Genomic DNA, 17,885 nt, shown 5'->3' with positions numbered 1-17,885 from the left:
TACGTTTTTAAATGTCGGATAACCATATCCAACATATCCAACCGGTTTTTGGGTAATTTGTAAACCAATTGATGCACTTCGTTAATTCGTTGCAAGCGAGTCTCTTGCTCTAAAAAAACGTATAGCAAAATTAGTATATGTTACACCTAGTTTATTTTGATTATATAAAAATGATTGTAATAATACATATACATTGAAAGCTTCTAATGAATTTGACAATAAATTTGGGGCTAAAGTCTGAAACAAGACCCCCCCCCCCCCACTCACGGGCACTCAGTTCAGTGACTTTTTTTCGTGCAGGGTGGTTCGCAATCGGTTGCGTGTATTTTTAATTATGTTTCGAGACACAGATACCTGAGGGCATGGCCGTCGCAGAAGAAAATGTAGCAATTGGTGGCATCTATCGACCACAGGTCAAAGATTGGCGATCCGTTGGATACCGCCCGAGTTATGGAGCAAAGTTGGGCCAAAAATGAGGAAAATTGCACCAAATACCCGAAAAAGTGCAACAGTTGCTTTTGCGAATAGCTTTGGCCAGAGACATGGTAGCGATTAGTGGTGCATGGACGAAATGTAGGCAAAAGTGCCATTTTCCCAGATCAGAAGACAGATTGGCGATCCGTTGGATACCGACCGAGTTATAGGGCAAAGTTGAGCCAAAAATGAGGAAAATTTTACGGTTTCACAAACAGGGTATGGAACATGGTTCCTCGATTAATAAATCACTTTTCGCGACGCGAAAACCCCCCTACAATGTATTTGTAATTATAAAAAAAATCAAATTCAGGCCACATTACATACCCTCCGAACTACCCTGTACGAAAAATTGACACGCAGATGAGTGACCGTGAGAGGGGGGTCGTTTTTTCTGACTTTATCCGAATTTGTTGCGCTTTGCACATCCGTCAGCCAAGGAATGTGGATGAGAAGGTTGTTGGCAGATCTAGGAGTCGATATTAAAGGATCTGTATCATATTATGAAGACAACCAATCATGCATGCGCGTGGTGGAAGAGCCGCGGGATTCTCGTCGTATTGAACACGTTGACATTAAGTACAATTTCATCCGTGAACAGGTGAAAGGTGACTTCATAAACATAATGTACATTCCTTCTGAAAAACAGCTGGCAGATGTTATAACAAAAGGACTACCATAGCATTCAAGGGTCTTCTAGAGTAGATTGGATTGCGAAGTTCCAGAAATTGAGCAGGGGTGTTGGGAGACAATTTCTGTGTCTCCACTATAGTGTTCATGCGAACCCTGCAATACGTTTGACATATTTCTATTTGTCATTTTGACGTTTTGGTCAAAGTGGGTATAGATATCAGGTGGGCTTATCCGTAACGATTTGACAGCTGCGCTGTAGAAAAATGAATTAAAATTTGACGTTTATGGGTTCGATTTTTTGTCAATGTATGTGAGTGAATCCTTTGGTATGTGCTGTGTGTGTGAGTGAAAATATACGAATCACAATCGAACCCACAAACTTCTAATTGGTTTCCAGCATGTCTACCGCGTCAAACCAATGAGCCCACCTAGTCTCTTTACCCACTTTGGTTTTGGTTTTGCCGCCTTCAGCAGCCATTTTGTAGATTATTCTTAATGTCTACGACCGCATACCCGGATATGTTTTTCATTTTCAAACTTCAATCCAAAAAAAAGATATCCTACTGATTTTTTTGTATCTGTAGCAAATTTAATCCAGAAACTAATTTATTTTTATGTTGATCGCAATTTTATTTTTGGATATTCTTTTCATACCCCTCAAGTCTACGACCGGCATACCCGGGAAAACCTTTTAAAATTGAGCATTCACTGCCTCTAGTTCCAGCGTGCGACACCTAATCGACGCATCCTTTTACATTCATATTCTTTACCTACATACACAACGCAACTCTTGGTACACAACGTACCAACTCAACGACTGGTCGGACGGCGCAAATGTAAGCATGACTTTCTTCTACACCAATTTCTAATCCAATGTTCTCTATCATTACAGCAAAAACTCCAAGGAAATTGTATGGGGAAAAAATATTCTCTCACACTCTAACGAGAGAGTGAATTTGAGGAACCCCCATTGCGTTTTATTTTCTGGCATTTGTTCATTTTTTGCTAAAATCCGGCATACATCCACACACTACAATACGCGAGCGACTGAAGTTTTAGTGTGTGCGTGTGGTCGTTGATGTCTGACATCGGGATTCCGCATCGGACTCCACCAAACACCAGTTAGGAACCCTGAGAACAAAAGAAACTAGACTGCATGAACTCGCTTTTGCATGACTGGGAGACCACTTGTTTTTCTACAACAGAAGAAACCAGAATCATTTATTCAGTTCATAGATTCATTCTGATTCATGAATCTGAATCAGATTTAGCCAACACAAATTATCGGACATGTTTGGCTGTATTTAACTGTAGTGAAAATGTTTAAGACAGTGCCGTAAATGCCGAAATACACTCTAAATATGTATCTCCTTCTTCTTTATCATATTACGACCATTTACCCTACGCCTGCTATCAGTGAGGGATTAACCTACGGGAAAAAATAAGAAAAAATAAACATCCTCCCCAGTCTCCCAAGGGTCACGCGTGTAGAGCGGCGTAGAAAACTTGTTATTCCAGAAATGTTCTTCGACAACACATATCCCCTAATTGCCCTTATCCTCCACGCCACAACCCCACCCCACCACAGAACAACCCACAGGTCCCCAACCACTCCTGAGCTTGTAATGTCACACAAGAAGATTAATAGGCAATTTATGTAATAAATAGATTATATGGCTTAAACTTCATATATATCTCTCTCTCTCTCTCTCTTGGCTTTAACGACCTTACAGCTCACGCCGGCCATTCTGGCTTACTAGACTTATTTTTACCACGTAGCCGGATAGTCAGTCCTTGCTGCGGGGGGACGGTCCGGATGGGATTTGAACCCGGTCCGGCCGTGTGAACTGGCGCCGTTTATCACATCGCCACCGGGCCGCCCCTCTTCATGTCTTAAACTTCATATGGAATTAACATTTATGTTGGTCAATAAACAAAAACAAAAAATGTTACAAGAAGTTTAAGTACTAAAACAAAATAGAAAACATACGTATAAATCATATTTGTATTGATTATACTCACTTGCTGCTGATATGAAGGCATGATGCAAACGAAATGTCATAAGTGGTTCGTTTAAATTCCGAAGATACTGTTTTAGAGCACTAGCTATTGTTTTGCTCTCCAAAATATCACTAAAACCCATTTGTTCATCGTTGAAAAAGTTAAGACGGTCTTTTTCAGTCTTTTTTCGGTCTAGTCCCATTTGCAACAATTTTGTTACTTTTGTACTAACACCACCAATACGATATAATCCCTGTAATATACAAAATCATATGAACATTACAAGAAACTATCATACATATGTATTCGTACCTCTTCTTCCAGCCCTCGTCTTTCCAGCAGATCAATGCACTTTTTAATAAAAGCGAATCCAACATCGTCCAGTGTGCCGTCTTCATTGTGCTTTGTTGATAGCGTTAGATTGGCCTGTATAAATAAGCTATGTTTTTAAGGACGCATCTAACTAACAAATAAAAAGGAAATGATTTCACTGTTTACTTACCAATTCCTTACCATCCATTGCATCTACCCAAGCTTTAATATCGTCTTCACTTAATGCTTGGAATGTGTATGTAATTGAAGGCCTTTCATTAAAAATTACATCAAAACAATATCGTTTTTCAAATTCCGTTAGTTTTTTTGTGCAAGATGCAAGGGTGAATGTTTCAGGATTTGTTTGCTGCTGTATGTGAAGAGATCAAGATTATAAAAAATTTAGGATTATTATACATGAAGACGGATAACAAATTGAAACATAGATAATTCTGCCATGTTCTAAGTTTAAGTTCAATATTAGCACTGATAGTTCGATTTTATAACGGTCATTATTTTATTCTAAAATGTATGGAAAAATTTATAGTTGGAAGTCCTTCCAATATGACCGTAGGAAGCATTTTTTGTCTACATAGGAAATTAATGCTTGTATAAGAAATATAATCAAAACAAAATTTTAATTTATATATATATATATATATATATATATATATATATATATATATATATATGTATATATATAATATATGTATATATATATATATATATATATATATATATATATATATATATATATATATATATATATATATATATATATATATATGTATATGCGTATATATATGTACGCACTCTTATTGTTGCGTCCAGCAACGAGCCCTTTCTTTCTAACCGTTGCCAAAAGTATCAAGAAACAGTTTTTCTAATGATAAAGTACAATCTTTAATTAAAAAATCACTGTTGCTTCTCAGGCTGTTTCTATCGAAAAAAAGAGAACTAGCGTCCCTTCTTACGCACTTTTATGCTCTTTTTTTACAACCGATCGCGGTCGTTACTCCTTTCCGAAGTTCATCCGAGCCGCCCGCGATCCTTCGGATCGGATGAATATCCCTAAACTTGTCCGCAACCGTCTCGCTCGGTCGTTTCGCTCCTCATTTCGCTCGCTCATCTGGCGCTGTCAAACGTTGGGCCGTTGTTGTAAACAACACTTTTATACTAAAACTCAGTAGCTTGAGTCTTGCGAGACTTATTTTACCACGTAAGCTGGAAAGTCAGTCCTTGCAGTCAGTCTTGTCAGTCCGTCACATTTGATCCACAGTCCTGCCGTGTGTACCGGCGCCGTTTATCACATACACCACCACCACCTTACAGGAAATTTTCATTTTCTGTAATTATGCTCAATAAGCTACGGCAAAAAATTATTGTACCCTAAAAATTGTTTTGTATTCTACGGCCTACAACGTATTACACAATTGTGTTTCCCATAGGTTTTCTGGATCAATGAACCAATTTACAGTTACTTCCCGACTTACGCGGATAATGGGGACCGGAAAAATCCGCGTAACTCGAATACTGCCTGACATATAGTTTATACTTCGTATCCAGGGGTCGAGTTCTTGTGTCCATGTTATAAAAAAATTCAAATATTAAATTTATCCGTTGATTTGGATACAAAGAGAATTTTTCAAGCATTATTGCATTAAAGGCAATAAAACGAGTATTTTTGGTTGATTTATTTATTAACAACATATTTATTTCAGTCTTGCCATGGCAATAGCAGCAAAACTTTTCCACCTTCATGCAGTGTGATAATGCTGAGTTTATCGGCGAATGTAATAGCACGTTTCTTTCGTATTTCACTTTTATTACGGATATTTGCCATTTTTTATAATTTGATGAACTTAATTTGGTATAATAAAACCAACATGCTGATAAACTTGAAAATCCGCGTATCTCCGAATCCGCGTAACTCGAGTAGCGCGTAAGTCGGATATTGACTGTAGTTCAGATGAATTCAGTTAGTTATGTGAAGTGTTAAGAAACGGTGCATAACAGCTGAAGCACCGGTGCAACGACGGTTGAACTCAAAACCTCAAGGAACTCATTTTCACAGGAGTGCTTTTGAGTGATTTTCCTTTGAAGAAAACCTTAATCATCGACAAAAATTTCAAAAACTTTTTGAGACAATTTTTGAGGAATCGGTTTGACGGATCCGATGGTTCAGCTGTTAAGATATAGACAAACAAAATTTTTGATTGCGTTATTTGTTTGCACCTTATTTGTTTGTTTACTTTTGGAAGTTTGAGGAAAAGCAATTGTCGTGGCCCCGCGGGGCCTGAGACTTTTTCACCCAAATCTCTCAAAAAGCGTCTCAAAACTAAAGTCTCCGTTTTCTCTTAACCTGTCCATGCTGCTTATCTTTTCGTCAAAACATAGTGTGTGATGTAAGTTACACATGTTTTTTCATGTAATTGAGTTTTTATTTCAATGTTATGGCAGATATGGTCCATACACAACTTTTGTCACACACTGCTCAATAAAGATAGAATTTATCGTTACAGAAACAAATAAAATGTAAACAATCACTTCAGGATGCAGGCCATGTTACATGGTAATTAATATGAATTATAAAATGTACGTAACAAAAATTGAGATTTCATTAAAAAAGAGAAACAAGCGAAAAACATAATTATAGTTGTATTATCACCATGTCCTCATAGCTCATAGCACACAACTAGGGACTATAAACAAACAACGAACTACAACACAACTGGCAGAACGATTGCGTTGAGACGTCAACGCAAACCGTACAACGAATCGATCTCTTTGTACCCAACCGCCGACTTGAACACATCGATGTAAATAAAGTGCATTCTACGTAACACGTACTTATATATTTAGGTTCTGAACAGTTTACACATCAGATTAGTCAAAGCGATTACTCAAAATTTGTCTCAAATGTTAAAGACTTCTGTCTATGCCCCAGGTTTTCCTCATAATTCAAATCACTCAGAATCACTCGTGAGTATTTAAGGTTTTAAATTGCTACTAATTTCTAAGAACATGCTCAACCGTCATGGGCCTATTTTATAAAAAATACAGTAAATTTTCAGTAAATAATGATAAAATTTAGAAAAGGTAGCGAAGACGTCCCTAAAAAGGTGGTTATCCATCACCTTATGTTATCTTTAATTTTGAATAATAACCCGCCAATCTGCAATCATTAGACATTGAGCTAAAAACGTAAAATCGAATGAAAAGTGTTCATCGAAAACATTTTTTTACGATTTCAGGTATTTTGCTAAATGTTCAATGATTTCAGATAGTCGGATAAGTTGGATCAATGTTAAGAAAGGTTTTTCATGTTGTAGATACTTCTCCAATTAAAGTAAAATACTGACCATGATAAATAAATTCATCACGGACATAAAAAGTGTATAGTAATATGATTTTTATTTTGCAGGTTATTCAGCAGATTTTAGTTTGAATTTTCCAACTTACCGTGCGTCCAGACATTTGGTTGTACTGTAACATAGAAAACTCCTTGGTTTGTTTCTTGTAAGTGCAGTAAAATTTCGACCATGTTACGACAGTAAATTCTAGGATAAAAAATGATAAACAAATCCAATGGTACAAAAGTATTAGACCATCAATTACGAAATGAACTAAATATTACTCACTTTTTTCCATTAAATAAAGATATCCTTGCTTGGTGTATTCACTTTCTGGTTTTAATTTACTGTCCATATATTTGTTTTTCAATTCCTGCGCCTTTTGTCGAGTTTCGTCGAAATTTTCCCGAGTCTAGAATTGATATTGGAATAAAATTAAGAAGAACAGTGAACACAATATATTTACCAATATAAACAATACTAGGGCAGTCACATCGTTTTATAGCTCATTTTTAAATGTCATAATTTGTTTTTATTAACATGAAGATCTATATCGACATTCGTTCGGCATTGGGATGGTAGGATCCGGAGCCTCTTGAAGGTTCCATAGGCTTTCAATTGGATCAAGGATCAATTGTTCTATGCAACTTTCCTCTATAGGACCAATTTTTAACAACTATACGGGTAGACTCGAGTACGCGTGTGTCAAATTTATATAGAAAGACATTATATGTTGTAATATTACAAGACATTATAAGAAAACAACTACTCACTTTCTGAACTTTGAGCTGAAGGTCAATTAAATACTCCTTAGCGTCTTCAGCAACTTCATGTCCGAGGTGATAAAAAACGAGCCAATCAGATATGAATCCTAAAGATATGTAGAACAGTTCATTTAATAATTTTAATGTATTAAAAAATCAGAATACATGAGTTCAATGACCAACTTGTTCATTACTTATTACTAGTATAGCGATAAATTATAACGATTACGTATTATTATGTACTATTCTTCTTCCTCTTCTTGGGTTAACGACCACTACGGTCATTCCGGCTATTTCTGGCTTACTAGACTTGTTTTACAACATAGCCGGATAGTCAATACTTGCTACGTGGGATGGGATAGGATGGGATTTGATACCCTGTCGTGTGGAACTGGCGCAGTTTAACACACATACCACGAGGCCGCCCAATGTATTATTATAAACTCTGTTCTGGTTTTAAAAGTAAAAATTACAGATGTAACAGATATGTAATATATTCTAAATATAGCACTTCAGTGAGTTTATTGTACAAAACTCAAATCAATATGAGTAAAATCGGGAGAACCGTTGTTATATAATAACGTTATTAATAAAATAATTTGATTTAAAAAAACTCTATTAGCATTTAAAGTATTGAAATGGATTGTTCGTTTTTTAGTAGGTATTATTATTACGTAACAGTGAAAAGCGAGAGGGTGGGGAGTTACATTACGATGTGTTACATAGGGAGAAACGAGCATGGTGCAAATTCTGTTATGTAACATAAAAAAAAAGCTTTTAAAATTTTTGATTAAGAATTTGCGAAGGAAAAATGATAACTATCTGCTGAAATCTATGGTTTTTAATATAACATAATTATATAATTTTATTTCGCTTGGAGAAAAGTTAGAGCATCAAAGCATCAAAAGCAGAATGTCTTCAGAGTTCCACCAGGAGGGTCATAGAGAACATAGCGGAGGTCTAGTATGCCAATTTATACCGGCTTCAGAATGTTCCGGACGGTTCCGGCTGCCGATTAGCAGCTCCGGACGGCTCCGGGCGGCTTCGGGCTGCACCGGACGGCTCCGGCTGCCGACTAGCGGCTCCGGACGGTTCCGGACGGTTCCGAATTCGGAGTATTACACCTACCTTCCGGAACCGCTTCCAAAATTTATGAAGTCATTCGGAAGCGGTTCCGTTTTTTTGTCGAATTTACCCATCACTAGTACGCAGTAACGGGAGGCCAATATCTCTTGAGGTTGTAGTGACGCAAAAGAAGAAGAATTATTGAATGATCCCTTATGAACCATAAAACGAAAAAGAGGCTATGTTTACGCTTTGCATGCGCAACACTGTTTTGACAGTCAACGCATTATTTATTTATTTTCGCGTTACTATTTTCAGCGGGGTAGCGTTACCGTCATATAGTCATATAGCGAACAGGCTATAACCTTCCACTGCGAAATAGAGGGTTAACACTAATGAGAATAGATTATGGTCTAAGAGAGTACAGCAAATCATATTGTAGTAACGATAGTGTAGCATATCTGCTAAACATTAAAAATCTACATATGGGAAATCTCAAATAACACATTAAAATTCAAAGTATAGAATCGGTTAACAAAATCGCGTTGGTCCTTTCCTATTTTCTCCTATTCTCATTCTGACACATTAACATAAAACACATGGCCAGGGTTTTTTTACGACTTTTCTAAACACATCCTTTTTATCCCTTTCAAGTACCCGAAAGTTGACATAGTCGAAGGCCACTCATTACGTTGCATATGCAATACTTTCTCACGCTATGAAATGCACTTGAAAAGGTTACCTAAGTTTCCATTTCTTACCCGCCTTCGCAAAGACCAACTCGACGCATGATTTATAGGCTAATGCGCATCAACCGAAAATTACAGAAATGCATTAGGAATTATTACAAGCAAATAGAAACACAGAAATAGAAACATTCGATACATAAGCCGTTATGTAAAAACCATGTACACCTACACAACTAAAAGTATAAAATAAACCAAAATTGTTAGAACGCGGTCAGTCTCCAGAGATCGATCGCAAGTCGACAGTCATCAAGGATCAGAGTGCACAACTGGGATTCCAAACCAAATTCTTCGTGTTATTATTTCAAGAGCATCGAGAGTCCCCCTACCCAAGGTAAGGCCTCGATGACTCCAACGATCAAGAAAGAAACTTTACAGTGTAAGTAAAGTAAATTGCAGTGTAAAGCCGAAGTCCGCTAAGTGGTGAAAAATATAAAAATTTGTATATTACAATAGATTCGAATCGTGCATTCGTATAAGGTGTAGCAACGTTCTTTATACGTCTTATGTTCTTTTTTCTTTGTTAGAGGAAAAAGGATAGCGCGATCAGAACAAATTTCCTTATATTATGACGCCGCATTAATGGTGGTTAGTACCGGCTTGCCTACTGAAATAAGATATTGTAATTAATTATTTTCATACTCACTCAATATGATTTCCACAAATTCAAATTTTATTCGTTCTTGAACTTCCTGTATACTTAAAACGTAGCTCAAGGATTCTCTAAGGTATTCTCTCTCCAACATTCCTAAAGATGCATCTGCCTGCAATTAAATAATGTAAAAAAAATCAAAGAAATAATTAAGTAATTTGCTACATCCCCTTTTTCCGTTTCCATGACCATTTACCTGGACATATCAAACCATAACACATTGAATTGGTTAAGACTGCACGAATTAAAAAAAATTACAAAAACCATTTTTATGATGCAAGTCGTCGCTAAATTGTTGCTATCTTAATTGTGCAGTACAAAGTGAACGCTAAAATATTTGCTCGCATTAGGATAAGTGCGTTAACACGGGATAAATGAAAGGAAAGATCGCATGTATCAGCATTAAGAAGGTATAAGTCTATATCTTCTTAATGCTTGTATTTCTAACAATCGAATTTAATGAGTATTGAAATAAAGGGAACGGAAAATATAAGTACTTCAATATCTTGTAAAGAAACTCAGCTTCAACCGAGTATGCCCGGGCTAAGGCAAAGTACAAAGAGGAAATGCCTTGTGAAAATTGTACACTTAATCCTTTTGAGACTGACAATATGTACGGTTAAATGCCGTAATAAATAAACAATATATTGTAAAGGTTGAAATTCAAATCAAAGTTCTTGAACACAGCTTCCTTTATCTAGTCAATCATCACCTAGTTCATATGGGAGTACAGTAACTAGAAATTATCCCGAGGAAGTTTATTCACAATGCAAAGAGATCGTTAAGGCCCGATTACGTTTTGTAATTTTGTATGGATTTTCAATGGAAAAAATCAAATCAATGTCAAACCTAGTTGTTTGATAGAAATTACCATGCTTCGAGATCATGGAAAAAATGGGTTTTTTATGTTCAACTAACATCATAGATTTAAATGACGGCCCGCGAAACAAAATAATAAACTATGTTTTTTATAGTTAATAAACTATGTTTTTTCATTCAGTGACAGAATTTACTACAATTTGACATAATATACAGAATTCTTTTTTTCATACCATGGTAAAATGTGTCAAACCAAATTTGATGCTGCAAAATTACATAATGTAATCGGGATCTCAGGCTAGTGGCAGTGCTTAGTCGTACGACTATTTTAATCGCACGGTCCAACCGAAGGGGTGTCATTGCTCATTCGATTTGGTCGTACGACTTTTTTTTATTTGGTAGTTAAAAAAATATTAAATAATTTATTTACATTAACATAGAGAAAAAAACAGCAATTTCGCGTTTATACAAGCGAATTAAATTTGACGAATGAGAACGTACACGGCCATCCGACAAAAACAATTTTTTTATTTGATCGTACAATCAAAATCGTCATCCGATTTTATTTGTCAAATCCCATGCATAATTCTGAAAAAAACAAATCGTGAACTACTAAGCACTCCCGCCAGCCGTACTCGTCACTACACTTTAAAAATACGATATAGCGATAATATGTAAAACAGACAGATACAAACTGAAACAGAAATTAACCAATAAAATTAGAAGAAAATATAAACTATTTTTTACGTCCCTAAGAACATAAAATGTTTTATGTCCGTCCAGAGTCTAAAACAAAACGTAAACAAATTAATTCCTTTGTTTGTGAACAGTATCCCAAATGCAAATCCATGAATTTAGAAACGGGCATATCAGTATTGTTGCACAATTATATTTTTTTAATATTTGAAGAATGATATTATTAATATATTTAATATTTCTAACATAATTACATAAGGGTAAGCGACCCAATAATATGCCATAACATAAAGATTTCACTGTAACAGTTAATCGTAAGCAATATGACAATGCGGAAAGCAATAAGCGAACCCAAACCAAATGTAAATCTACAAGAAAGTTTAACCCAATAAATATAATTACTACTACTACGTTAATATTCGGTGATGAAAATGTCTCCGTTTTCTTAGAGTTAGCATATAACGTATAAAAAGAAAAATTAAGCGCATAATTTTCATAATGCAATAGCCATTATTGGGTCGCTTACCTTATGTTTGGAAATTGTAGCGAAGTAATTGCATTAGCTAAATATACCGAAAAATGAATTGTGATCTTATATGTTTCACGAATTATGACAAACATTTGTAAACACAAACGTAATCGTTAATTCACTACGAGTGATAAAAAATGAAATAGAAAGTTAAACTTCGCAAATGTTTTTATGTTTAATATATATCTATCAGTATTTATATGACGGAATATATATTTATCAGTCTGTGCTATAGATTAGGGTTACCGAGCAGTTTATGCTACAGTAATTAGTATTGAAAAGTGAAACAAATTAGTAGTATATATTCAATATAAATTAACATGAATTAGCAAACCTATAGTAAATTTACTTACCTCAATAACTGCTGGAGAAGATTTTTTTGAAGACATATTGAGGAACCTTTCCTGAGCCTGACAAAATTTTGCCGTTTTTTTGTCATATTTCTTTTTATTCTCCTTTACACCGCCAATATGAATTTTTCGGAATTCTTCCAAGGGTAATAAAATCTGTGCATGAGCACGATCAAGCTGTATTTCACAATGAAAAAAATAACAAAAATATCATGATTAGCAAACAAATTATTCGTCGTCTAGTAGCTAATTCCGTTTTTAATCCATACTTTGAAATACAAGTAGACTCCAAACAATTTTTAAAATTTCACAAGAAATAAATGAAAATGTTTAAAAATTCCAGAAAACAAATTTGTGAATAATTTCTGTTATTGTTTTCCTCTAGAAAAAAATGCTAAAAAGCGGAATACATTACGCGCAATGAAGAAGGATGAACGTATTACTGCAAATTTGAAACTAAATAGCATCAAGATTAGACTCGAAAAACGATCTCCACGGACCTAATATATAGTGCATCTCGGGGACTTCCTCGGGAACAGTGAGTGGGTCACCGAATATCCGTGATCATCAGGATTTCGCATTGAGACAGCAAACTTCTAATTTCCCACGTGTATAATAACTCACCGTATATAACAACCCCGCCAATCAATTATTCAACTGTTTTGGAAAGTTTTTTTATTTCTAGAGAAAAAACATCTTTCGATGTTTTAATATTATAATAGTTCTTTATTTGAGCTTACAAACGAGACTGACCTACGCGTCCAGTGCTGTAGCCAGACGGGACGCGTGGCAGTTTTTCTTACTATTACCTATATATTTAATAGTTTCGAGAGATACGTAGTATCTCACGAATATTATAATAATTTATATTAAATCTAATCAAACGTATACTAACTTAACTTACATCGATTATTTCATATTGCTAGCAAACTCCTCCCCGGGGTAGAAAAAGGACATCCTCGGCCTGTAATTTATGAATCAAATGCAATTTATCGGTCTTTAATGCAATTCGTATCACGCTTAGCATCTTTTCGGTTCTCGGTTCCGTTAATTTTAAGTTATTTCATTAGTTATTTAACTCTTAATTCTTTTCTTGTGTATTGTGTATTTATATTGTAATTATCCTTAAGTGTTAATTCATTATCATTTTTTATTTTAGATATTTTAAAGGGATCACGATCCTTCATAAGCCTTTGAGATGATTTGATGAATACGGATTCATTTTGAATAAGTTTCTTGGGTGTTTCTAAATGCTGGTGTTTATGCTCGTATTTCTCTTTGGTCTTATTTAGCCTATCTTATACCACGCTTCGTATTTTTTCAAAATTTTCTTCAATCTCCTCGGTATTCGTTATATTACGCGAATTAAATATTATTGAACGAGGTTTACATTTTGTTACCGAATGGAAAGTATTGTAGTAAATATCTGTTATTATATTGATTTGTTGTTCTAGAGTAAAAGTCCTGTATTTATTTTTTAAAGTTCGGTATAGTTCGATTAATGTTGAGTGGAACCTTTCCACTGTTCCGTTAGAACTTGAACAGATCGCGTAGTGAATTTCTATACCTAAGTCATTCAGAAATCCGACAAAATCAATTGATGTGAATGACGGCTCTTGATCGCATACGATTGTCGATGAACGTCCGGAATGGCAAATATGCTCTGTAACAGCTGTTTTTAAATCTACTATTGTTCTTGTCTGTATTGGGATTGTGTTTGCAAATTTCGAAAATGAGTAGACAACCGTTAGCCATTTTGTTTTTGTTTTTTTCAAAAAGAAAATATCTATGTGAATCCTATCAAATGGTGCCGCACCAAAAATACTTTTCCGAATGAGTTTAGGTGGATTTCGGTCGTATTTGCTTAGTTTGCATTTGGTGCAGGATTGGATAAATGTCTTGAGTTTGGTTTCCAGGCGAGGGAAAAAATAATGTTGATAAATTTGTAATTTGTTCTCATTAACTCCCCTATGTGCTTCCTCGTGTGTCCCGCGTATGATTCTATCTTGCTCTATCTCATCTTGAATATCTTCCAATAATGTGTTAGAAATAACTATTTTGAACGATTTATCAATGCCTAATGTAGACAAGATTTGTAGTTAACCGCTTCCGCCGGTTCTAAAACTATATTTTTGAAAATAATTATAAAATTTACACTATTTCACTCCTGTAGGTTCCTGTAGGACATTTCTTGTCTTTTTACGTCTTGTTTCGCTCGCTGCTTTTCCTACTCTCCTACTTTGTCGATCAATTCTCCTACTCGATCAATTCGCCCTAGCGCTTTTCGCCGTGCTAGGCCTGTCCACACGTCTGGGGTGTCGAACGATTCCGTCGTAACACCTAACTTTTTATATGTTTCCTGAACTAATTGTAATATAGAGACAGGTAATTTGATACAATTGATCACTTCAGGATTTAGTTGGTTCTTAAATATGTTAATTATATCCTGTTCTTCATAATGTGGTTTGCAATAGGTGAACCTGTAATACTTAGGAAATATTTGTTCGGAGGTGAAGCTGACTGAATCTATTTTAATAATTATTTGTGTTTTAAATGAATTGATTGGTTTTTCCAATCAATGAAGGAATTGAAGGAATGAAAAAGTGAAATGAAAATGAAAATCACTAGTATCTGCGGAATGTACAGTTTCGCAATTGCTTGTCGTATAAGAATTCGGGATTGGCACTAAAACTGAGCTTGTACTATTACTATTTGAACTTGGTGCTTGATTGTTGAAATTCGCTTCATTCGACCTTATTCTCGATAATGCGTCTGCGACGACGTTGTTTCTTCCTGGTTCCTCCATAAGGGACAAAAATATGTGACTTAGAGTCAAAAATTGGTTCACACTGGCAAAAACTGATGCCTTAGAGACAAAAATTGATGCGCTCTGTCAAAAATTGATGCTTTACGGACAAAATTTGATGAGCACTGTCAAAAATTTGTGACTTACGGTCAACATTTGCTGGCAACGGCTGTATATACCAAATCGTAATCGTATTCCTCTAATACTAATTTTCCCCTAACTATTCTCTGGTTTCAATTCGTAGGTGAGTATGTTAATGGTTGGTGATCGGTCACAAGTTTGAAATGTCTTCCATAATGGTACGGCCGAAAATGCTTTACAGCCCAAACCATCGCAAGCAATTCTTTCTCGTTGGTAGAATATTTCTACTCTGTCTTATTTAATGTGCGAGATTGTTAACAATCGTTTACATTTGTCGAAACATGTAGTTATCTCTGGTGTTATTTCGAATTCAACGTCTTTTCGTAATAATGCTGTTAACGGCTTAACTAATTTTGCAAAATCTTTAATGAATTTCCTGTAATATCCTATAGTACCGAGGAGCTGACGTAATTCTTTTTCTGTTTTATGGGTTGGCCAATTTTTTATAACGTCAATTTTACTACTATTAGGTTTAACACCGTCTTCTGTAACTGTATGACCCAAAAAATCTACTTCCTTGCGAAAGAAGTTACATTTGCTTAATTGGATTTTCAAGTTCGCATCGCTGAGTTTTTTTTAAATATTTTCATTAAATCTTTTTTGTGATCTTGCAATGAACTAGAAAAAATAATAATATCGTTCACAACAAAACAACAATTTCCTATTTCCTCCCTAAGAATACAGTCCATCACGCGATGAAAAGTTGCTGGCACGTTTTTTTAAACCGAACGGCATGCGTGTGAATTCATATTTTCCTGATGTTACTGAAAACGCAGTTTTCTCGATATCTTCCTCCGCTAACTGGTAGAATGGTAGATGGTAGAAACGTTCTTCCTAGTTTATCTAGTATTTCAGATATTTCGGGGATTGGATATCTATCATTAATGGTTTTTTCGTTCAATTTTCGGTAATTTACTACCAACCGAAATTGTTTGTTTCCTAATGAATCGTCCTTTTTCGGAACTATCCACACGGGGGAAGTGTACGGCGATATAGATTCTCTGATTATTTCATCTTCTTTTTAACCCGCCGCTGTACGTCAAGCTCGTAAACTTGTGGGTATTTATACGATTTCGTATGAATGGGTATGTTTTCTGTAGTTCTTATTTTGTGCTTAATTTTGTGTGTAAATGTAAGCGGATTGTTTTCCGTTGTGTGCGTTTATCTGCATCCTAGAAAGTAGTCTTCATCGAAACATCTCTATCGGATAATGGCTTTGAGGCTGTATGCATGTTATTCTGTATTTTTCCATCTCCCGGCGGCGTGCTTCGATGATTGATAGCTTCCAGAAGCTTGATCATAATTTTTATATTCACCGAAATTTGAACTGCTGTTTGTGTTATTTCCGTTACTGCTTTTAGCTGCTTCCAGCTTTGTTCGATAAGCAGCATTAGAGTATTGCTCGGTTATCTCCAACGCATCCTCCAGCGTTTTGGGTTTGAAGTTTCGCACATACATGGATAAATTGCAGTCCAAGCCATCGATAAACCTCGTTAATGTCAGCAGGTCAAGCAAGTTACCTATGGCTGGCAACGAATCTTTGTATTCGTCCATCATAGCGGCCGATGTCCTCATGGATGTTTGAACAGATTTTACGTTCTTATAGAACTCTGATATTTTTCCTTGTCTAGCATAGAACAAGGAATACATGTGCGTCGCTAGATCTCGCTTGTTTCCATATATGGTCGTAATTGCCTCTTTGATTTCGGGCCATGTGTTCGGGTTGCCCGCTGCTACGAGCACTTCTTTTGCTTCGCCTTTTATTTTATTCTTCACCGTTCGGATGATTTGTGCGTAGATGGGCTGACCGACAAAGCTTTCGTAGAGGTTAAGTGTCTCTTCTGTATCTACGACCCATGCGTTGGCCAATGATTTATTCCCATCGAAAACAGCAATAAACACATTCCGGATCAGGGATAGACAACTTCAGCAATGGGTCGTTGTAATTAGTATTTAATGTCGTTATGCTGTTCATCAACACTTGCTGGTTTAATGTAAGCAACTTCACTTGCTCCATTAATTGTGCTACATCGGGCTCCATATATCTCCTTTTGTCGAATTCTTTAGCACGTTTGTCACGACACTTTGAACGTTAGTGAGCTTATTTTTCTCACTCGATCCTGCTATTGCCGCAAATCGGCTGATATACGCTCAGCGACCGAAAACTCGGGACAACAGTTGCCTCGTGCGTGGGCTCGGATTAAACTTGTGAGAACCGTCGACTGCGCCAATTATGGGGTCTATGATACCTTCCACTAGTTTTTTATATGGACTTTGAAGTTTCGCGGCTTATTTGCTGCATGTTTTCCATACAAACCGCTCAGCAAAATAAGCCTGCGTATTTCAGATTAGAAAATTTTTCTAATGTTAGTTTCGATCAGCTGCTCGACAAATGTCAAAACAAGGCATTTTTCTAGCAGGTCTGAAACAGGTTAGGCCATATTTGATTCGGCTGAATGTTGATTGAATTTTGATTTAAAACAACAATGAAATTACATGAGTTTAATTATGTTCAGCTTTTTATGAAAAATAATACAAATTTTT

The 17,885-nt window shown here is 35.8% G+C and overlaps 2 protein-coding genes across 4 annotated transcripts in view; both read right to left on the bottom strand.

The window, feature by feature from the left end:
* Window positions 1-17,885, bottom strand: part of LOC125767753 (nuclear pore complex protein Nup160 homolog) — a 76,497-nt gene that overhangs the window by 18,090 nt on the left and 40,522 nt on the right. The window lies entirely within an intron of this gene.
* Window positions 1-17,885, bottom strand: part of LOC125767758 (rho GTPase-activating protein Graf) — a 54,383-nt gene that overhangs the window by 3,960 nt on the left and 32,538 nt on the right. Inside the window, exons 1-10 of one of the 3 annotated variants that reach the window (XM_049434641.1) lie at window positions 12,398-12,470; window positions 10,197-10,235; window positions 9,995-10,112; window positions 7,547-7,644; window positions 7,062-7,185; window positions 6,883-6,980; window positions 3,611-3,790; window positions 3,421-3,534; window positions 3,130-3,361; window positions 4-109 (exon numbers count right to left, since the gene is read on the bottom strand). In XM_049434641.1, the coding sequence (XP_049290598.1) occupies window positions 4-109; window positions 3,130-3,361; window positions 3,421-3,534; window positions 3,611-3,790; window positions 6,883-6,980; window positions 7,062-7,185; window positions 7,547-7,644; window positions 9,995-10,094 (1,052 nt within the window). In that variant the 5' untranslated portion in view covers window positions 10,095-10,112; window positions 10,197-10,235; window positions 12,398-12,470. Of the gene's footprint in view, window positions 1-3; window positions 110-3,129; window positions 3,362-3,420; window positions 3,535-3,610; window positions 3,791-6,882; window positions 6,981-7,061; window positions 7,186-7,546; window positions 7,645-9,994; window positions 10,113-10,196; window positions 10,236-12,397; window positions 12,572-17,885 lie in introns of those variants that run through there. The other 2 variants (XM_049434640.1, XM_049434638.1) reach the window with 2 other exon arrangements.

Source organism: Anopheles funestus, chromosome 3RL (genome assembly GCF_943734845.2).
Source record: "Anopheles funestus chromosome 3RL, idAnoFuneDA-416_04, whole genome shotgun sequence".
In the NCBI taxonomy this organism is placed as follows: domain Eukaryota; kingdom Metazoa; phylum Arthropoda; class Insecta; order Diptera; family Culicidae; genus Anopheles; species Anopheles funestus.
The sequence above is the reverse complement of the archived record's forward strand: the minus strand, read 5'-3'. Positions and strand labels throughout refer to the sequence as shown.